This window comes from Fundulus heteroclitus, chromosome 1, assembly GCF_011125445.2.
Source record: "Fundulus heteroclitus isolate FHET01 chromosome 1, MU-UCD_Fhet_4.1, whole genome shotgun sequence".
Taxonomy (NCBI): domain Eukaryota; kingdom Metazoa; phylum Chordata; class Actinopteri; order Cyprinodontiformes; family Fundulidae; genus Fundulus; species Fundulus heteroclitus.
Window position 1 is genome coordinate 16,199,485 of NC_046361.1, and position 23,838 is coordinate 16,223,322.

Consider the following 23,838-nt stretch of genomic DNA (forward strand, 5'->3'; position numbering starts at 1 on the left):
AAGAAAATGTGATTAAGCAGACCAGACAAAATCCCTTCCAGACATTTAACATGTCTGCCCCGCTCCCAATAGTTTTACCACAAATTTTACTGCAAGACTGATGAAATGTTTCAGAAGAGCTATCTTTTTTGTATTCCAGACTAAATTTACAAAAAAATATTGATGTATTGTGATTCTTTTAGTATTTGAGTTTATTGTATTGTGTAAAACAACAAGTTCATTCTCAAACCAGGGCATGCCTAGATGTTTAGTTTAGTATATTAACGGCTTACATAGCTTCTCACCACCCTGTATTGAAGTTTAGTAAAAATAAAGCTCTTCTAAAAATAAAATAAGGTATTCTCTTTTTACTCAGCTTTGGGATTCCCTAGAGGAGCTGCTGTCTTGCCCACTCGACTGTATTCCCTGCTCTAGTACGAGTCATTGCTCGGGCTTTTAAATCACGTTGTTTATAATGGGTCCTGCGTGGCTGTGCATTTCAGGGAATCCAAATGTAAGCTGGATCCTTGCTGTGTGGGACTTGCTTTGAAGCAGTTCCCAGAGAAGTGCTAACAGTTGTGAATTGCTCCTTTCCCTGTACACCTTGCACTGCCTCGTGCTCATCTCTCTTTAGATCAGTTTAACTGCTGCAGGCAAGTTATCAGCTTCGTCACCAAGTGTTTGTAGGCTGGGAAGGTTTACATCTGCAGGTTCTCCTTACGTCATATATGAACACAGAGAGTTTACTTCATGAAGTATTTCAGCCCTGACCCAAGCTGGTGGGAATAACCATAAAATACACACCACTGCTCACCCACCTGCCTCTGCTACTAGAGTCTATAACCAGGCTTCCTAACCCCCATTCCAGTAAAAACCCCTGAGCAGAAATGCTGGCAGCACTGGTTGCTTTTATGGAGTCACGGCTTCTCACATTTAAATCAGCTGTTATTTTTGATACCCTAGCTATTTTGTTGCCGTGAAATCATCTAACACAAGGCTTCCTGATGCTTTTCAGCCTTTTATGATTAAACCATCCCAGTAAAGAGGATTTGCAACATGCATGTCTGAGGACACAAAAAGGAACTGAATGAGTCAGAATGATTCCCACAGTTTAATGTGTTTGACTCCAGAACATTACACAGATTAAGGCTGAAGCAGGACTTCCTTTGCCTGATTAGAAGGAGCTTTCTGGCAGAATAGGATGAAAGTTTTAGCTTGGGGAGAGCAGGGTCATCTTTACAGATCTCCCTCTTCCCCTGGCGGTTGCTGTTTGGAGGCAGTGTGGATTTTGTTTTCCACCTAGGCTCTCCCTGTTTTGTGGGTTACAGGGAAACCACTTTTACTCTGAACATTGTCAGCCCACTGGCTCAATGTGATCACTTTAGGGAAGCTTCCACAGTTAGTCAAAGATAGCATCTCACGCTCCCTTTCTCTTTGTTGTTGTTTTTGTTTCGTTTAAAATGTAGGGGCGTATCAGTTTGTGTGAATCTGTGTGTGCCTTTGCTGTGTCTCGGAGTTAATCATATTGTGTGTGTTTCTGTACAAGTAGTTATAACAATTTCCCTCATTAAATGTGAATTACTGTCTGGATAAACTAACATTTAAATGTAGCAAATAATGCGCAATATTCAGCCTAAAAAGGCTTGCTTAGTGTGCTTTTCTTTTATCTTTTCCCTTCATTGTGTGCTATAATATTTTATAAAATGTCAATATTTTGATTGAAGTTAGATGCCTTGTAGGAAGCAAGCCTAGGAAGTGATTCTTGACTTGAATAAGCCTATTTTAGAGTCTGTTTTCTAAAGAGACTTAGCTTCATAGCTGAACACTAACAATCCTGTTGCATCCGAAACAAAAAGAGCACTTCACATGCACGTATTATAAACTTTTTGGTGTTAGTTTTGTCATGTATATGTATATGTATATGTATATATATATATATATATATATATATATATATATATATATATATATATATATATATATATATATATATATATATATATATATATATATATATATATATATATATATATATATATATATAGTGTTTGACCAATGTGTAATTCTGAAGTGGAAAGAAAATTCTACATGTTCTGTCCCAATAAAAACATTGCAGTTTGTAGCTGGAAGGTGACAAAATTTGAAAAGGTGCTATTGATACTTTTGCAAAGTGCTGTATCAGTCATTGTGAGTTTGAACCTGTTGTTACTGTAATGGCAGTCCATCACAGCTCATGACACTCTGAACAGAGACACAGCCTATCCTAACAACATGAAGCTCCCATAGTCGTCCTAGAAATGATGATGCAGCAGTTATGGCTTACAAATAAGTAAAGCCACCCACTGAAGCTCATTCTCAACACCAGCATATGGTAATAAACAAGAGCCTCAGGCATTTCCTATTGGCTGCTGGCCTGGCCGGCATAATTTCTCTCCCTTGCTGCCAGCAGCCCACACGCTGGTCTTTCACACTTTGCCTGTGATCACTTTGATGATTTGGAGCTTGACCTTTGCAGACTCGTGTGGCCTTACACAATGATACTCGGCCTCCTTTACAATTAGTTTTACCTACAGACTTGAACAAGTACCCTACAAATTAGCAAGATTGAACTTTCCCAACCTACTTGCCTTATTATCAGATTGGACCACCTTGTTCAGGCTGCAATGTGCTAATTAAGGGTTAACTACGCTCACAAAGTTGATATTAGCGCACAGTCTTTCCCTTTAAGATGAAATTATTTACCAACTATTTTTTTTTTTTCAAAGATCTTGAGGCACTTTTATTTAGAGTTACCTGATGAAGAAGGGTCCAGGGCGAAAAGGTATAGGCATAAAGCAAGTAGTCCAGGTCTAGGACTACTGCATGAAGGCAAATAGCCTCTAAACTTTTTGAAAACTGTATTTTTAGATATAGATTTTTTTGTTTTGTTAAGTAAACTTAGTATGAAGTGTTTGTAACTTGGATGTTTTATTCTGCTGCTTCAAAGGAAATGCTAAGAAAAATGACTTAAAATACTTTTTTTAAACTACCAGTGTCCAAAAAAATCTAAATGTATCTGCAATTAATTAAGATGTAGAATAAGATTATTATGTGCTATAATAGAGTTTTGTTTGACAAAAGGCGAGTCTTTATCCATCATTCTATGAAAAATGCAAATGGCCAAAAATGGGGGAATAACAGAACATGACCTTCCTGTCCACAGAAGTGATTATATTCTCCTACCTAATTAATTTATGGCTGGAGACTTGTATGTAATGCATTCAACAGCCTGAAAAAAAGAAAGGTCTTTTCTCATTAGTATTTTTATAATTCATGTGTAGCTGAAGGTCAGCAAAATGAATGCTGGTGAATGAATATGCTATATCTCAATTCTTAGCTTACACCTTGTAAAATAAAGATTTTTAGAGTTATTTAGCATATTCCATCATTTCCACAAAGAGTGGACTTTTCCTTTTAGAGGCTCAATGGGGTCATTTTGTGAAAATCTTTTAATATATCACTCTTAAAACGGCCACTTATTGATCTCTGTTCCTCTTTCTTGCTGTCGTGCGTCGCTTCAGCCCCTTCCATCTTGTACTGCGAGCTCTTAGCTGTGTGCCCTGACTCTGGCCGGGCCCCTGAGGCACTGGGGCCACAGACAGATGGCAGCACAGTTGTAAAGCCAGGGGGGTAAAGCGAGGAGGTTAGCTGGCGTGGCAGAAGGTAGCTAGGTGCTTCATTCAAGGACATGTTTTTGGTGTCTTAGCAGAGAGACAAGGGTGGGAAACGGATACTTTTAAGGGACTGTAGGGATATATATATATATATATATATATATATATATATATATATATATATATATATATATATATATATAAGTCAAAGGTAATTTAAGGGTGCCAAGAGAAATGAGGGAAGAGTCACAGATGAATGAAAATGTCCAGTTTTCATCATTTGTCACGGCACCGAAAGGTAGGCACTTAACTTGACTGGTCCAATGATCGGAATAAAAAAAGCCTCTTTTATTTCGTGTGACGTACTCACCAAGCTGCTGTCTTGTGGGTGGTTCTTCCCTGCTCACTGATGGAGCAGCAGCACACCGCTGGTGGTACCACTGCTACTGCTGCCGCCGTTCATGTGAAGTCAATGACAAGCTTTAATGACAAACGATAAAAGAAATATCCTCATGCCCTATCTGTTGAGACAAATGGGATGTTGGAGTGACATATGTGTTTCTGTGTATGACAAATGTGCCAAAGATCTCATTACATGGACTCATGAAAAATATAAAAGAGCTGTGTGAGTTGACTGAGTCTGTAGTCACACCAGATAAAGGGTCTGGATGCACCAGAGGTCAACCAAATGTTTGTAGAAGGTCAAAGGCCAAACATCTTACTTGGAATTACTGAAGATTGTGCAGCTTGTCTTTGCACTTTCCTCACACTGTGCAAATGTTGAGACGGTTTTCCCACTTTTGCAGAGGTAGCGGACCAAGGAGAGGAACCAGCTTTCTGTTGAGTCACTGAAGGGGATTCTGCTTGTGCGATATAATTAAAAAGATACTTCTTGCAAAAACTTTCATGCTTATTCATTGAGCAACCAAAAACTGATCAGTAAGATCAAGTCTTCAGCAAATTATGGATGGGCAGACAAGAAGGAACAGACTAAGATGAAGTGTCTTTTTAATAATATATTGAAAAGAATAGAACAGAATACTTCTTTTCTCAGAATATTTTAGTTTTCTATTTGTCTATTTCTTAAGTATAATAAAAAATTGGCCTATTATTGTTACGGGTGCATTTTCTAACCCAGAAGAGTCGTTGTTTATGAAAGCATTTCTGAAGTTTATTGCACTATTTTTTCTAATCTCAGAGAAATACTTTAAATATTTTTAAACTTGGAGCCTTCTTGCAGTAAACAGAGTATCATTAAAATGTTTCACGACTGGGCCAAGTGGTTTTTTTTTTAGTTTCTTGCAAATGACAATATGGTCTTGGATCATAAAGCAGCTTGAAGGATATGCTGGCAACAAAGTCATTATATTAATTCTAGCGTTTTAATATCTAAAAGACCAGACTGATAATATTATATTCATACGTTATTTTTGTATATAAATTAGCTAAAAGTGCCACAGCTGCATCCCTGAAGGAATGAGTCAGGACGTAGGTACAGTTTAGTAGACCAGACAAACTCTTCCAGACAGCTGACCTGTCTGCACTCGTCCCTATACAGCTCTAACAACAGATTTCACTGCAGGACTGATTACATTTTCAAAAGGCCTACGCAAGAGTAAAAACAGCTAGAGTAAAAAGGCTGAAAGAAACAAGCTAGATTGACAGTGAATATAAAACGTCTACAAAGCCGTGCTCAGACGAAAGCTTTTTGTATCATAAAGAAAGACTGCAACATAAATTTTCCTATCAATTTCTGTGCTGTATATCCTACACAGTTCAACTTAAAAATTAAAATAACAAAAGCAAATCACAAAGGGAAACTATAAAAAAAGTGATATTATGATCTGGTTGCACCAGTGAGCTAATGCTTAAACTAATACTTTGTTTAACCATTTGCAGCATTCATTGTTCTTTGCTATTGATTAAAATCCAATTAACTCTAAATAAAGTTCAGCTTTACATTTGGTCATTTACACCTTTTAGTTGAAGCCATAATTTTATGTGAGATTACAAAGGATCAAAATGATCTTACTGAACGAAGGTATCAGTCAGGAGAAGAGCACAAAAGATTTACAGCGTTACATATACTACATGGCGCAGAAAGATTGTTATCAATAATGATGGAAATATAGAGTGGCACAACAAAAACTGGACATGTTTTGACAAAGAATGAAAACACAAGATATAAACAGACAAGGGAGACCGCCGGGAGCCTGACAGAAGCTCCTATCTGACCAGTTTTGGTTAGATAGCAAAGTCATTCGTTTTTTTTCAGTTGCCTAACTCACACCACAGTTCATGCAAACACTTGAGCATTCCCCTTTGTACCTAATATGTTGATACCCTAAATTATTTAGGAGTATCAACCCAATCCTTTAAAAGAAACATTTTTGTTTTGTCTATTTTTGTATCTCTCACTTTTTACAGATGGTTTTCAAGCTAATGGTTCAAAGATTGTCACCGTGTGTTACGGTGGTGAAATTCTTTTCAGGATACTCCGGCTTACAGTACATACACCAAACAACATGCAATAAACAGTGTGTAGAGATTTTTTTTCCCCACATAAGACCGTGCAAAGATAAAGAGGATAGAAATGGTAAAAAAAAAAAAAAAAAAAGTTTTTATCAGTCCCTTCGCAAGTGATATGAGCAATGTTACATAGGTTCCTACACAGCCCTGGAAATTATGGAAAAGTGTAGAATTATTTTTTTTGTCTTGTTGTTCAGTCCCCTGATTCTTGAAAAAATGTAAAACTTTATTGATTTTATCAAAAAATTCACTGTTCTTTTGGTTTGCCAAATCACAACTGTGTTGTCCTCAACCTTACTGTTACTTAGCTTTTTTGGTAGTAATAAAAATACTTATTCACTCCCCAAAAAACACAGTTACGTAAATACTCAAATTGCCAAATTGTCATTTAAACCGCTGTAAAAATCTGGAAAACTGAGACTGAAAAAATTATGAATTTTGAAGTTTTCTATTTTTAGGAACCCTGTTATACAGAAAAAAGTCATCCCTGGATAATTTTTACATTTCTGCATTTTTGTGATGTGACCACCACTACATTCAATTGAGTTTTTGGTAAATATATGACCAACTCAACGTAGAATAAATCACCATGTTCCAATCACAGTCTGCCATTGTATTCAGCTCCCTTTACACTGATACTCATAAATATGATGCGATGCAAATAATTGCTTTTAGACGTCCCCTACGTACCTAAACCCCCCTGGGTACAATTCAAACTCACTAAAAATGCAATATACATTGTGAAGGGTAATCATGAAAACTAGTGATCATTTTTTCTTTCACTTAAAAAAAAAACTCACCAAAAATGCTGCATTAATTTCATAAATTCAAAATGGGATCTGAGATTTCACGTTTCGCTGTTCCCTCATGTTTAGTTCCAGGAAACTGAATATATTGTGTTACTAAAACTTTATTAAGATGCTGCAATGGAGTAATATAAGCTGCAAGGTTTTAAAGCTTCCATTCAAAGCAGTGTGGTATTTTTTTTTAATTTTGCTTGTGTTCTTTAATACCTCCCAGAAAGCACACTCATCAGATCAGTCTGTCAGGTGATCCAGCTCTGCCTCGTCTAGCCTCAGATCGGAAACTGTGCCTCTGATGTTATCCCGCCACTCGGTGTGTATTACTTTCATTACCAAATCTGAAAAGGTCAAAAACAGATTTGAAAATGACATTTATTCTCCAAACCCATTTTAATGTTTTTATTTGAGTTTTTTTATTTGGCCTGCAGTGGTTGTCACCAGAGAACAGCCGCTAGTATAGGCTCTCCATCATTCACTTTATTTATAGGTTGTATTTGATTTTTATAATTACTCAGATGAGGGAATTACCTTAGTTCTCTCTTTCTTTTGTGCACTTGGAAGGGGGATTCGTGTGGTATTTGGAAGAGATCTGATCAACCTGAATGTGCTGACGGGGCAGAAAAGTGGGGTGTGGTTCCTGGAAGAACTGCTGCAGTTTTAATTTTTTTTTTCCCCCCAAGTCATGTTGACATATTCTTACTTTATTCCCTTTTTGTTTTACATGGGACCTACATTCACAAATTCTGTGAAAAGATTGTGGCTTTCAAAAGTAATTTTCAAATTAAATGTCGCTTTTTATAAGGAGTCTAATCTTTTACGGCGTTCGAAGCCGGGGCACCACCCTCTGTTTGTAACAACATTCTGTACAGACTTTTGTTGAAGAGAGGGCTTCAACTCACAGCCTCTTGGTTCATGCATGTGCATGACACATGGATTTAATAAATCCTATTTACATTAGCGTGCACATTAATTAGTGCGGCACATCTTCTCCATGAGACGCATGCAGTTCATTCATGCTTAACCGGCACACATTTTTGATGCATCTTCTCATGTGAGCCCATGTGCAGGTTTTTCACCGGACTCCTCATCCTCTCGCTGCTGTCGTTTTCTCTAAATAAACACCCCTTCTATGAAAATTGAAGTTGCTGGAGATGCATTATAAATAGCTGCTTTGTGATTGGCTGAAAGGCGTTCTCTGGCAAGCTCCTCCATATAGCAACAGCCCCCTCCCTCTCTCTTCTTCTTCCCCCCTCTTTTCTCTGGAATTTCCCTTTGCTTCCTCCTCCAACCAAACGCCCCCCCCCCCACCCCACCCCATTCAAAAGATACAGACAGACCTCTGTGTAGCTCACCTACCCACAATGCACTGGGTGCTGCCACTAGCTTCAGATGAGGTGGCTGTCAGTTTTGGGAGTGGGGGGTGGTCTCCTTTTCCCTTCCTCACCTCTCCTTTCTGCTGTAAGCTCCAGCTCAGTTCAGTCAGCCCCCTTTCCCTCTCCTCCTCCCTACACCCATCAGCCTCACTGCTGCAGCAGCATCTGGATGTAGTCGCCATGGCAACAGCAGCAGGCCAGGCCCCACCTCCTCCTTGTGTCTCTTTGCACACACACACACACACGCCCTTCATATGTACACACAGCGCCTCTTCGTCTCCTTCTCTTACTTCTACTCCCCCACTCTCCTTCTTTAAGCCCCCCCCCCCCCAACCACCACCACCACCACCACCGACTGGCTGTGTTTCCTTCAAGCTTGACCTGGATTCAGCATCCACTGCCGCATCTGCCACAGTTATCACAGTGATGCAGAAGCACGGTTGGTCCACTGATCTGCTTTCAGTTCCTAGACCCCCACCCACATCCACCCCCCCTCTCTCCAAAAAAGAAAGTGACCCCCTTTTTTGGCTCTTCTTTTTTGCACTTTCCAGTGATTTTTTTTTTAGACCACTCTATTTTCTTTTGTCCTGTTCCTTGTTTCTCCTCTCCTCCATTCCTCCCCCAATCAGTGCCTTCATCCACCTCATCCTGCCTACCATGCACTTCACAGAAGGAGGCAAAGGTTTGAAACAAAAGTCAGCTGGATCTTGCCTCCTCCATCACTCTGTAAGTCCTCTATCCCTCCCCCCTCCCCTTGCTTCTTGCTTTCAGCTGATTGTTTGAACAAAAATATAAGCTTCATTATTTTTTTTCCCCTGTTGTGTCACATTGACGTATGTAGCTCTTTAAGGCACGGCATTTAATGTGCATTTCCGTTTTCTTGGCTTTCTTAGAAACTGGCAGGCCGGCGGCAATGTGCGCACACAGATTTATAGGCCCACACTTTGCCTAATATGAGTCACAGCCGTCATTCATTCAAACGCACGTTTCCTGTAGACAGAACAGAGGGAAAGAAAGCAGCATGGTGTATGGGCATCAATACTGCTGGACTCTCATGCACAACTTTCTGTTTGTTTCTTCTAGTGCGTTCTATGTGGTTTGGGCAAAATAACAGGTTCAGTCCTAAAATTGGCCCATAATTTTTTATTTTTTTTTTTGATGATTGCAGTATGTTTTGTCATTACTGCCTGGTTGCTATTAAGCTGATGGGTATTTTATATTTTCTTCTGTAATTTGTCTCTGTGCAGAAAGATCCACAACCTTTTTTTTTTATGGGAGCTAATAGGATTTCAGAAATAGAATTAAAAATAATTTGGTGGATGCAAAACCCAAACAGGAAGAGTGCAGCTCAACCAGCCTCAGATATATATAAAAAAAAAAGGATGGATATATTTGTAGATTTTAGTGTGCAGAAAAGAAGAAATGCCAACCAGAATTGCAGATACATCAACTGTACACTGTTTTTAAAACTGCGTCAAAACTAAAGATTTCAAATACCTTACAAAAATATTCTTACTGCTTGAAATGTTCCACATTTTGTCAACGATAACCCCGAGCATCTGTGTACTTTATGGAGATTTTATGTATTAAGTTGATAAACTAATGAAAGGTGTTGTCTCTTTGTAAAGCAAAACAAAAATTATAAATGATTTTCAGAATTTTTTCTAATTGCAAAAATCAGAAAAGTGATGCTTGCATTTTTATTCAACAGCAATGAATAAATAATTTTTCAACCACGTTTTGCACGATTGCAGCTACAAGTCTTTTGGTATGTCTCACAACCAGTTTTTCGCACCCAGAGATGTCTTTCCTCATTCTTTTGTGTAAAATCTCACATGCTCAATCTGATGAGACGAACATCAACTCTGAGCATCTTCCCTTTACCTGTTGAAGCAAAACATCCCCGCAGCATGTCACTGCCACTGCCATGTTTCACAGGGGGGGAAGGTGTGTTTAGGGGGATGTGCAGAGCTACTATTTTGCCGTACAAAAGGAGTTTTGCATCCAGGCCAAGAAGGTCCATTTTGGATCACCTGATCAACATCTTCTACATGTGCTGAGTCCTCTACATGGCTTGTGACAAACTGACATCTCATGGCATTTTTTTTTTTCAGCAATGGCCTAATTCTAGCCACTAATCCAGATTTGTGAAGTGTAAAACTTTACCAACATAATCTCCCACCTGAGCTGTGGATCTCTGTGGCTCATCCAGAGTTTTGGTGAACAAAGACGGTCCAAACCATGAGATTATTTCTAACTTAACCCTGCTTTATCTTCTACACAGCATTGCCCCTGACCTGTCTGCTCTGCCCCTTGGTCCATTAATGTTGTCCAACAAACCTTTGAGGCCTTCACAGAACAGCTGGATTTATACTGAGCTTAAATTACACCCAGGCAGACTCTGTTCACTGACTTCTGAAAGCAATTTGTTGCACTGGATTTTATTGACAGGCATTAGAGTAAAGGGGGCTAACTGACAATGCATCCCACACTTTTCAAGTTTTTTTTTTTCTTATTTTGCTTGTAGAACATTTGATTATCCACCCCTTTGAGGAGATGAGGACATTCATAAAAGCCCAATAAAATGCAGTTAAATGTTTGGCTGCACTGTGAGAAAATGTGAAAAGGTCTGAGGGATGTGAATACTTTTCTACGGCAGCATATTAACCGTACAGGTAGCAGAGGAAAAGAAGGCGCACTCTGTCAGACAGTAAAATGATTATTCTTTTTGGTGCAGCTGCACGGCTGAAGCACCTGTTGGTCGGCAGGATAATGCATCTTTCATGAGGCAGCCTGTGTCACAGTGGTGGTATATTCTCTGAAAATCCTAGACTGGGAGAGATATTTATTTTGATGGATGACGTATGATTCAGTGGGAGGGAAAATAACAGCCGTAGGAGAGTGTGCCGTGATTGAATTAGTCTTTCTAATTTAATCTGTTCACAGCACTTGGACTCCATCATGGTTTATTCAGTGAGGTGAGCATACTAATTGGGCTCCTGTTTTCTCTCTACCCCTCTTTTCCCTCCCTTTCCTCCTTTTGCACATTTTAACCTCATCCTGTCAACTTGAAACCCCCACACTTTGTCTCTTTTTTTCCATTTTTGATTATGCTCATCCCTGAACCGCCCCCCACCCCTTTTTGGTCCTCTTCTGTCTCCCTTTCTCCTGCAGTAGAACTCGTGGACCAGCAGAGGGTGCTTAGAACAGGCTGCCTCGTGTCAGGGGTTCACACTCCACCCATCCGACGTAACAGCAAGCTGGCCACCCTGGGGCGAATCTTCAAGCCCTGGAAGTGGAGGAAAAAGAAAAACGAAAAACTCAAGCAGAGCTCCACAGGTACAGTGGAAGGTGTTAGAGGTGATGGAAGCCCCGGATCTCCATCATCAACACTAACACTCGCGTGACCGCATTAGTCCTAATCCTTATTTAATAAATTAGTTTAGGAAAAGCTAATGACGGGATGTGAATGAAGGGATGTGGCAATGCAGGATTGCACTGTTTCAATTAATTTTGTCCATGTCCGTTTCAAATCAGGCCTGTAAAAATCCCTGTGGGTTGATACTCTAATAAAGCCCCACAGATATTCTGAGTGATGCAGTTTAAAGCGAGAATTTGACATAAATTGAAAACAAGTATTGACACCCACCCCCCCCTCCCCCCATAGAGTTTAAATTGGGGTTATTTTAAGGACTAGAAATCCCTTTCTCATGATGTGAACTGCTAATATGTACGATTTTTTTTTCTAAATCAAAATGCAACAATATGTTCTACATCAAAACCTTGCATGGTACTTTAACAACAGTCCCCAGGGACCCTGCAAGGATTATGCTTATATATATATATATAAAAACAGTAAATAGATTTAGCAAAATTGAAGATGCTCTGATTGTCATTTCTTTGCCCCTGAAAGTGATCTAAGTCAGTCTGAAAAAGGCAATTGTAAAGACCTTGACACTAAATTTAGCTAAATCATTGTCATGTACAGTACCATGAACAAATATTTTTCCCCATACAGAATTTTACACCTTTTGTGTCACACTGAAACTAAAAGTATAATATCAAATCGATAATGAAAGAGAGATTATCTGAGTAAACACAAAAAGCTTTTTTTAATGATAATTTTATCTATTAATGGACAAAGTTCAATTTAAAGATGCTTATGTAAAAAAGTGATCCTAAATCTAATGCTCCGCCTTAAACATCAAAACTTAGAGCTGTATTTCAGCTGCTGTTTGCACAGCTCTAACCTGCAACAGCTGTCTGACTTGACTCTTTGTTGTTGAGGTTAGTAACCAAAAAGGGAATCGGTTGCACTAACAGTGACAGTGTGTCATGTGTCATAAAAACTGATGAATTGATGCACAATTCCCAAAGACTTAATTCCTTTTTGAGAGAACACATATGAGAGTTTTTTGCTATATATGAATTAACAGATTGAACGTCTTCCATTCGAGAGCTGCAAGCTGATTGGTTGTACTTTATCTAGATTAACTTCGGATCTCGTACCTCATTAAAATGTCTGACCCTCAATCCCATGATTCTTCTCTTCTTGAACAGATGTAGCATTATCCAGCAGTCTCATGTGCCACGATCCCAGCTCTCCTACCCAAGGCTGCTGCTCAGATGGGGGAGTCTTACTTGGTGGATTTGGGGGATCTTTAAATTCAAACCTCACAGTCAGCAGCGTGGAGTACCTTGGTCCTGAGGAGGAGCGTCCCTCTTCTGGTATAGTTCTTGTGTAAATCAGACATTGTGAAAGAGCAAAGAAGCTGTTGATGAGAAAGAAAATGTTTGTGGCATTTCTGGGTATTTTCAGTTAAACTTTACAAGAGGAAGAAAATGCTGTATTCAATTGAAATCAATTTGTTTGTGAGTTATTTATTAAGCCCTGGAGCCAATATCCTTCTTTCACCAATAGAGGGCAGCAGAGACCACTAAATGTTATTCTTTCATCCCAGCTGCCATAGAATATCTAGATATGTACAATTTGCACAATTTGCACAAAGAATGAGAGCCTTTTACAAACTTCCCTCCCATCTGGTGCATTAAATATAGTGGGGATTTTCAGCAAGGGTAATACGGCTCACCAACCAGGGCAACATGGCCTAAAGGGTGCCACAAGCTCAACAAAGTCTGTCTCAGTTCTTCAGAACTGATCTGTAATTTAAGCCTCTCAAAGCTAAAATACTTTTGCTGAGTGAGCCATAATTGTGAAGAGAGACTCATTGAAGCACAGCTTGAGATTTTTTTAAGCTTTATTCTATTTGTAAGTACACAAATAAGACAATTTTCAGTTACTCTGTTTCAGGAGAGCTCTGATGCAAGAAATGCCACTAATAAGATACATTCAACATATCCCTCGCAATTAAAATGTCTCAGCACATTGTATTTTAATTTATACTATCCAAATTTTCATACATTGTTTTTGCTTTTTGTTTATTCTGTGAATTGTAACATGACTGTAAAGTGACTCTTTGTACATTTAAATGTTTTCGTTTATGTAAATGTGCTTTAGTGGCTCCTCCGCTCCAAGACTGCGACCGGGTGGGGGAGAATGTAGCACTATCAGAGGAGAATGCAGAGGACGAGGCGCGCCCAGCGGGGGATCTACCTGAGGCGCTACAGGACCCAGGGGAGCACATGGATGAAAGATCGGAAGAGGAAATCGCTCCAGGAACGTCACCACCACAAGTACCTCCTAAGCTTTTGCCCCAGCTAAATTCTGGAGATGGTGAGTATAGTTCTGAAATGATACTATTAAAAGGGAGCAAATGCAAAAAAGAAAGGAAAAACTCAAAGTGCTTCTCCTTTGTGGCTTCCATTATTGTCATTGTGACATCCCGCTCTGCCTTCTATCCATCCTTGTGTCCTAGGTACCCTTATTTCTCTCTTTCTCGTGACTTCCTTTCTTTTCTAGTGTCCTTTCTTCCCTCCAGTTTCTTATGTTTACGCGATATTTAAAGTCTCCCTACTGTAGAAACATCTTAACCTGGCCAGTCAGATTGATAATGTGTAGTGTGCTCTACTGTACGTTCTGCACATTATCAACCTGGGTCTGCTCCCATTGAATCCGTTCAGGGAAAGGAGGGATGTTCAGCAGGACTTTCTGAGCTGATTGGGCGAAGCGACACCTAGTTCCCGCCTACCAAAGGTTGGTTTTAGCCAATCACGGAATCAAATGAAAATGTAAGCAGTGGGCATCATGAGAAACCACAACAAGTTACGCTGGTCAAAGCCCTTCTTGCTGTTCTTCTTTCAAAGAAGAAATTGTGTATTCTGACAAAACAGATGTGAGAGCAGCACCCACACGTGCATCCTCCTGCACCGCCATGTTTATTTTGGTCCGGCCGTGGGCTTTCCTCACAGCTGTATGTCCCGCCTTAAACCATAATACTGCAACGTGATTGGCCCAAACCAGTTTTGGCACAAATACCACGAGAATTCAGCTTGCAGGCAACATAAACTAACATAAACTTAGAGTGAATTTTAAAATATTAAATTTTTTACCAATTTTAAAGGACGTAAAATCTTGAAAATTGATTCAAGAAACATGTCTGGCATTCCTACATGTAAAGTGTGCAGTACCCCTGTAACGTATTACAGTCCAGAGACAAAATCCAAACACATGCATATGTAACATTTTGAGGTCTCTAAAATAATGATGGACGAGAGCTGAAGTCTAAGATAACTCAGATATGTTAGCCAGACTCTATTCTGCTTTATTATGGAAAACATTTCTAAGACAAAAACAACAAAACAAATCAAACCCAACCGTACTCCACTTCCCCTTACAGAGAGGCTGTTTGCACCGATTATACTTTAGTGGCAGTGGAGGTAATAACGTTGTGTTGTTGTTTTGCCCACTGCTGTAGTTTTATGGTGATGCCATCTGTTAGGAAGACCTAAAGCCAAACTGGATCAAGTCCTAAATATTATATGATTATGGATATATCTCCCATTTTAGATCATTAGGTTTGCATTGCAAAATGGATCAATTTACATTTTGCAGTGAAGAAACAGGGGATAGAGTGATGGATTAAAAGAATGACTGTAATTTAGGTAAACAGTTATATCTCTCACACTTCCTCCAAATCTCCTTCAGTCACTTTTTCTGTCTGTTGAAAGAGAACCTTCTCAAAAACAAAAATATCTCAGCGCTGAATAGGGGTTGTTTGAAGGGGTATTAGAGAAAAATGGTACATGATTTTTTTTCTTTTCCATTACAGAATAGAAAAGTATAAATAAATATTGAGAATTAAGTAGAAATAGCCTTTTTATGAAAAGGCTGAATGCTGAAACACCTTTATTCTACCCAAACAGGTTTGACATGCATGTCAAGTCCATACCAACTTTATTTGATGAAGATGAAATAATTTCTTTTTAATTAAATCTTATTCTAAAGTATTAAGTTTTAAGCTTGTTTACATGAAGCATGGCTATAGCAGGTCTTTTCCACAAGGTGACTGAAAATGTATCGTCTATATACTTTTTCCACCTGTCTTTTTAATTTAAACTTTTTTGTTATCATTTTGACATACTTTGGTTCATTTCAGCTTTTTTCTCATAATTTCAATTTTATGGTTTATATAGTTTTTCAACAATTTTCTTTTTCATCATTTTGAGTGTTTTTTTCCTTCTTAAAACGGATGAGCAACACACACAAAACAACTTCCTCTTCATTTTATATCTATATGTGACCTTAATACTATTTTGTTTTTTGCATTGTTGTTGACGGCTTGTTTTTAAAAATGGAAAAAAGGAAACTTGGCTTTAACAGCTGAGGAATTCTAACTATTGAGAAATAAAATATGACAATATCATTATATAAAACAAATACCCAAAGTTCAGTGAAATCCTTGTGGTGTCACTGCTGAGGAAAACTGTGAAAAATCTGGATTTTGGAGAATTGGGATGGAAGAGGAAATCAGTTTAAGCCTCCGCCTCCACATGTTGAACTGATCTCCAGGCTTTCTGTGTAGTCAGTTATTGTGCAGGAGATCTCTGATCATTTTAAAATGATTAGAGACCTTTCATTTTGTCTCTATTGCAACATAGATGACTCAGAATCTCACCAAATAACCCAAATAAGCCTAAACTAAGCATGAAGCTCGTATATCTCGCTGTTTTGAAGTGGTAACTGTATATACCATTTTCTGTTTTAAGTCTACCAAGGATAACCTTTACCTTCAAGCTGTACAGAAATAAAGCTGAAATATCTACTATGAACATGTATACTTGTATTTAAATACTGAGAAATATATCTTACATCTGTAAACAAATACAGCCATATGAGAAAGGAAGATAAATTTGGATAATTGACAATTACTTGTGTCTCTTTAGATTCAGGACCTGTGTCGCTCCCTGCTCATCTGCCCAACTCCTACCTCCCCAAAGAGCCTCCACCCAGGGCCACAGAAAGCATGGCTTCAATGACCCTGCCACTCCGAGGGCCCCTGGCAAACCCCTCAGGGTCTCCACATCTTGGCAATATGATGCACCCTCCCATGCCCCCCAGCTGCATTATGGAGGAGCTGCAGAGAGCCTTTGCTTCCAAGAATCGACAGGAGAGGTTAGTTTACTGTTCTTGTAAAATGTAGCCTTGCTCTACTTCTGAATATCCCTTAACATAATTGATTCAGTTGTCACCGTTTTCTCATCACACTCTTTAAGAAAAGGCACAAATAACAGAGAAAAATATACTCTGGATCTTTATTCCTCGCCAAACTGAAAAGAAGGAATACGCTTCTAATATAGATTTCTTCTCAATCCATAAAACATATTATCCAGTCAGCCGCTGATCCCTAATTTATGAGACATATTTTTACCGTGACACTGCCTACTTCAGAAGCACGAGCCAAAATAAATAATTTCACAATATTCATTTTTAATGTGGAAGCTTTTACACTGTATCAGGTCTCCACTCAGGTTCCAAAGTAGCCAGGTTTCCACCCAAATCTGCTCGGTGTGTCCAGACATTGCTTTTTTCTCTCTCCATTATGGATAACCTCTCACAAGCTTCTCACAGTAGTTTGGTAGAAGTTTGGCCCTGGACAGAACTGGTATAACCGAGTCAGGGTTGTATGCCACATTGCTGCCAGACACTTTTTCAGCTCCGCCCACAGGTTTTCTGCAGGAGTGAAATCAGAAATTTCTAACGACCAGTCCTAAATTTTGATTTTGTCACCCCACTAATGTTGATTAATGCCCATCTTAAAGACCTGATTGTGTCCAAATTTTAACTTTGTGGTTGATGTCTTGAGATATTAGTTTCATTGTGCTTTCCTCATAACAAAATCCATTTCATGTGATGCACCTGTCCGTCCTGCAGCAAATGCTCATTTTAATCTAGGGTTTTGTGTTACTTTTGGCAAATGGCTCCTTCCTCACCGAGTGATCTTACCGCCCATGTCGGCATAGGACTCGTTTCTGTAAATAGCAACACTCTCTTAATAGCTTCAGATTCTTTAGAAGGTGTTTTGCTTTTGTTCTGGGGCAGACACACACATTTTACACCAGAATGCGTTCATCTCTGGGGAACTGAACCAGTGTCCTCGCAGATAAATGCTGTAACCTTGCATGTTGTAACATATTGTTATGGATGCAGGTCTGGTATTAACACATATATGCCTTCAGGCACTGGGATATTGTAACCAATGATTAATCAAGGTCTGCAGTTCTATTCATCTCTTGATATCTTGGCTGATTTTTTCCCCCCCTTTTTGTTCATGATGTCACACCTGGAAGCAGTGTGTCTGGGGGTTTGCCTTAAAATATTCACGTTTACCTACAATGAACTCAAATGTTACCAATAATTAAATCAGGAACAGTTCCTTCCCACAAGCGATCACTCTAATGAAGAGCTGACAGACAAAAACAGCAATGTGGTTTTTTAATAGTTCTGTAAATACCTGGTTTGAACAGTATTTATTTTTTTTTCTACTTCCTTAGATACAGGGCTGTCTTATTTGCAGATAGACTGTTAGTCTAACACGGTCTTTTACTCTTTCGTCGCCAACATTAAGACTGCGTCTCTCTGTCCCTGTCCCCTCAGTGTCCATGAAGGGTGTGAGCAGGGCTCACCCCCACGGCTATGGTGCTCTGACGGACGGCTGTCTCGCTCCTGCAGCTCCGATAACCAACACACGTCATCTTTGGCCGGTGGCTGCGTAGGAGGCGGAGGGTCTGACTGGCCCAAGAAGGAAGCGGAGGAGAACAAGGAGAACGTGCTGCTGGACCAGTGCTTCTCCAAGACCTCAGGCCTCCCCTTCGACCTGGACGGCTGGAACGAGTCTGTCATCTCTGGTGGGTCACCCAACTTTCGTGGGTTGCTGAATGTGTAAGCTGTAGTCACTCAGACATTTGTACATTGAAGAATCCAGAGCTCTGTTTTATTATTTAGCACATTATTTAAGTTATAAACCCCAGACTCCCATTGTTTTGGTTTACTGAATACTTCTGCCAGTCTTACTTTAATGCACAATATTGTACTATGTGACTTACAACCTGAGCACAATATGAATCCTTTATAGGTGAAAACTGTTGAGTGTTTGCTTGTTTAAAATGGATAATATTAGTATGAAACAAAGACCATGATTCTTGTATTTATACCAATGCAGGTTCTTTTTCTATCTCTCTGCAAATAGATTCCCTGATTATTCAGTTACTTTGGGGACACCTTGCTATTACTGGGCTGGACCCACTTCTGCATTCAAAACTGCCTTAATATCCCGTGGCAAAGATTCCTCAGACATCCTGGTCCATATTGACATGATAGCACCACATGGCTGCTAAGGATATGCCAGTTTCACACCCATACTGCCAATCTCCCAATTCACAGTATCCCAGAAGTGTTCTCTTGGATTAAGATCCTGTGACTGTGGAGGCCAATAACAAGAAGCACACCTTGTTTAAGAAAAAGTAAAACGTGATTAGAGCTGTGTGGGAGAATGTTGAGAATCAAGAAAAACATGATTTTAGATGTTTTATTTAACTGAGACAGTTTTTCCATTTTTGTGACAAATTACTGTTATATCTGAGTGACGCAGTGATGCAAGTGTGACATAACAAGTACCTATGATATTTTTTTAAGAATGTAAAAATGTAAAACTACAAATTCAAATACTTGTTTTAAACACATCTGGTCGAGTAAAATAAGTTCTAAAACATTACTATGGTTCATCTACATGTCTCCAATAAAGCTTGAAGGTATTTATTTCTTTGATTGTCATCAATGAACTTGTGTTCTGATGCTGATTGTTATGGATACGGTTTTGGGACATCCACATGTAATGTCTGGATTATATAAAAAAACATGGATGAAATCATCCGTAATCCCTTCAAAAAAAAAAAAATCTAATCCATTGCAAATAAATCCATCTACAGAAGCCAAATATTTGCTAACCAAAACAGATATTTGCCTGGATTAAATTGAAGTTGGTGGTGTGATGGTCTAGTTTTAAAATGTTGTGTTTTAAAACTACAGACATTTTTCATCATAGCATTTCTACAGTTTAAAGGGGACATATCATGCTTTTGAATTCTTCCATTTCACATTGAAATCATTGAGTTGGGGCATATATAAAGTAGAACATCAATGCTTTGGTTTGAATTCCTCGTTATTGTTGCTCTAAAGCCCTTCTTTTGCTGTTGGTCTGAGGTGCTTCTGAGAGCAACTTGTTTTGGGGCTGTCTCTTTAAATCTAAAGGAGACACGTCACAACCTGCCCCCTTCCAGGTTGCAGAGTGTTCCACTTGACCCCATTTTTGGCCAGTATGCTGGAGTGCGGTGTAAAGAACAACAGAACGCTTTGACTTATCCACCTAAGTTAGCTTATCCTTGGATAAGCTATCTTATCCAAGGACTAGCTTGGATTTTAGTCCAAGCTAGTCCTATAACTTGGACTAAAATAATCGATCAGAGAGAAAAAAAAAGGTGTATTCCCAAAATTGGTAAGCTAGACGTCCATAACCTTGTTTAGCAGTTCTGCAACAAATACTGTGACATAATTGTTCAAAAAAACTTAATAAAGAATAGATGAAACTGAACAGCTTGAAAAATATGACCCAAACAGAATATAAAGATATCTATGCAGAAGCTGAACAGACTGAATAAAAAATTCTGCACCCCTAAAGACCTCAAGCCGACAACCAAATGTATCTAAGCCCTAAAAAGGTGGATTCTGCTTTATATGTTCCCCATAAAGTCCTTTCACTTTTATATCTGTCATTTTGCCCCAGGGCAGCTGTGGCTACTAACATAGCTCACCACTGTCTGGTTGTGAATGACTGACTGTAGTATACAGCTCTTTGGGGTCGTCAGACTTGATAAAGCGCTATACATGTACAAGCCATTTACCATTTATACCTGAGAAAATGCCTCAGGTAGTGTTTTCTCTGGCTCTATAGGGCATAGGGTAACACTACATCAGACATTACTCACTGGTTACTGCAGACTGCCTGTCTGCTGGTTGAAAGATTACTACTGCTACTACAATTTTTCCTCTGTCACAACAATTGCAGATTTGGCTGTATGAAAATATCAATGGTCTAAGAATCTGCAGACAAAGATGATAAAGATAAAGACAATGGACTTACATTAACAATAAATTATTTTAGCAGTGGCAATCCTATACAGAAAGGCTATGTTTTGCTTTTTTTATGGAGGCAATTAGATTGTATTGTAATGTTTTGTTTCAATTTTCTTTTCTTCTTTTTCCTCTTTAGTAAATGGAGGAAAAACATGGCTTTTTTTTTTTTTTACTCAAAGTATCATAAGAATTGCATACCGCTACATGCCTAGATGCCACGGTGTAAGAAGGTTATATTGGTTTGTAGTTAAGCATATGTCTGCATATTAGTGGAATAAATATGTTTGGTGTTGCAGGTACACTTCCTCGCAGGCTAAGGAAGGAGTTGTTGGCTGTCAAGCTACGAAACAGGCCCAGCAAGCAGGAGCTGGAGGACAGGAATATCTTTCCGGCACGGAGTGATCAGGAGCGACAGGAAATTCGACAGCAGATAGAGATGAAACTTGCCAAGTAAGAAGTGGGAGTTTTTCAATATTCGTAACTACAGATCTATAAAATGTGTTTGCCCTCCCACAGATTTGTAAATTCTAAGTAAAATCCCATTTTCAAATGATGATCACATTGATTAAGGGAAAAAAAACCTGTACCCAAACAAGCCTGGACCTATATACAATTAATCATGAATTTACTGTAACTCTCTACAATGACATTTCCAAGGCTTTGGGAAAGTCTTACTATTTTGGGTCCAACAAGTAGGTTACCTGTAGGAGCAGTAACCTGAAATGGAGAATGTATTGGCCAGTGCTAACCCCACATATAAAACAGTTTGATGTTAAGACTTCTTACCGGCAAGAAGTTTATAGTGTGACACCACGTATACGGTCGTAAAAATTGAGCTATGCACGTACCTGTATGTGCGGAGTCTGCGCAGAGTCTGCCATGAGTACGCCTCGAGTACACGTGGACCTCCGTGGAGTGAACTACACCCGAATATGTGGGGGCCTTCACATGAATGCACTTCTAGTTTCGACATTACAGTCAGGCAGTCTTGTAGACAGCTCAGGGGTCCGATCAGGTAGTGACACAGTGTACCGTAGTGCTCCGAATATCCATTGAGCGGAGCGGCTTCATTGTTTACCAAAGTTGTACTTACACATTTTAACAGATTTTTAGAGTGCATTTTACCACATAAAATCGGTCAGTAAGCACAACGGTAATCGTATATAAGGCGCGGATTATAAGGCGCAACATCAATTTTTGAGAGAAACGAAGGATTTTAAGGGCGCCTTATAGTCACTTAATACTGTATTCAAACAGCACATCTTTGCTTCATCCAGGAGGCTCACAAGGGGCCAGAACAACATCTTTAATACAGCATCTACATTATTTCATGTATTTTTTTCCATTAATACATAAAATTATCATTTGAAAACTGCATTTTTTTATTTCCTCAGATTATCTCTGTCGGCTATTAAAATTTGTTTGATAATGAGAGGCATTTAATTGTGACAGAAAAGCCAAAATGGAAGTAGCACACCTCAGAGCCCAGACTGCAAATGTTACATACACATTTATATAAATCTTCTTCCAAACACTTGTAGGCAAGATAAGACAATTTAGAGCATCCAGTTGTTCTACAGAAATGCAGTATCTTGCACAATCTTATTTATTACTACTTTTTTCTTAGTCTAGAAAGCGTCAAAACACACATTCATCCGTCAACACTTAACAAATTTACACAAGGACGCGGTGCGTCTGTTACAGGCGATCGTCCAAATAGATGAAAATCACTGTCGAATGTTTTTGGCACTTGAAATTCACACATGTTCTGTTATTCCTTTGAAAGCTTTCACATTACCCTCAGTCTATACCACGGCTGTTGTGGGTGCAACACGTGAGGCAGTCTCCTTCCAGGAAATGTTTTCCCTGTGAAGCCTTATGGGCGTGTGTTTTTGTACCTCTGTGTAAGGACATCAGACGAGTTATTTTTTGTCCTAATACAGCTGAGCCACATAATGTTCGCTAGCTGACAGCAGTGATCTCATGTGTGGCTCTATCACCAGACTCAGGCTCTTTAACACCGGCATATCAAACAGACACACTAGAGTGTTACATAACCTGCTGTGAAATAATTTGCAGCCAAGCACAAAGTGCCACCCACACCACAGAGAACAATATCCATCGGCCGTCTGGTAGGCAACTAATAATACAGCCTCTTCCTCTATTCTTAGAGTTGATGGAAGAAAAAGGGGTTTTGATCATTTAAAAGGGAGACATTCAGAGGTTTTTAAGAGTGAGGATTCAGCACAGATGGAGCTTTGTGTGAGACACATCAGGGTCAGTGTTATAGAGCAGTGTGTGGAGCTAAAGCAGTGACAGCTTGCAGCAACGTTGAGAAGAGATTTGGCATTGTAAAATCAAACATTGAAACAATTACTTGCAATGACATTGAAAAAGAGATTTGGCATTGAAAAACTAGACATTGAAAATTCAAACATTGTTAGAAAGTAAAACACTTATGATGATATTCTCATTTTATGCTGCAGCTTTTTTCAATGAGAGATGTTTTCATTGTCACTGCAGAGTTTTGCCGTCGGGGGCGGGGCTAAATTGAAGGGCCCTTCATGGTTCTTCCATTTTTCCCGTACTTACCATCTACCTGCATTTAACTTATGGAAAGCTCCGGTCAAATACCACAGCCCGACCACAAGAAAGAGTATTATTTTCATTAATATTATCTTAATTAACTTATACAGCTAATGATTGTAGTGACATGGACCTAAACCAGTGACTGCAGGTAGATGATGAGGAGTATTGGAAAAACAGAAGGCCCATGAAGGGGCCTTCTCTTTAGCTCCACCCCCGACGGCAAAACCTGGGGCCGTTCTTCGTACGTTGCTTAAAACATCCAAGATCAAATGACACATCCAAGATGGTTTCATGCGGCTAATCGTGATCCGGCTAATTGGGTT

At 39.2% G+C, this 23,838-nt stretch overlaps 1 protein-coding gene across 2 annotated transcripts in view; it reads left to right on the forward strand.

Annotated features, from left to right (window-relative positions):
• Window positions 1-23,838, forward strand: part of phactr3a (phosphatase and actin regulator 3a) — a 51,761-nt gene that overhangs the window by 16,226 nt on the left and 11,697 nt on the right. Inside the window, exons 2-7 of one of the 2 annotated variants that reach the window (XM_036136338.1) lie at window positions 11,515-11,676; window positions 12,898-13,065; window positions 13,856-14,071; window positions 16,681-16,909; window positions 18,392-18,642; window positions 21,223-21,376. In XM_036136338.1, coding sequence (XP_035992231.1) covers window positions 11,515-11,676; window positions 12,898-13,065; window positions 13,856-14,071; window positions 16,681-16,909; window positions 18,392-18,642; window positions 21,223-21,376 — 1,180 coding nt within the window. Of the gene's footprint in view, window positions 1-11,511; window positions 11,677-12,897; window positions 13,066-13,855; window positions 14,072-16,680; window positions 16,910-18,391; window positions 18,643-21,222; window positions 21,377-23,838 lie in introns of both variants that reach the window. The other variant, XM_012873444.3, reaches the window with a different exon arrangement.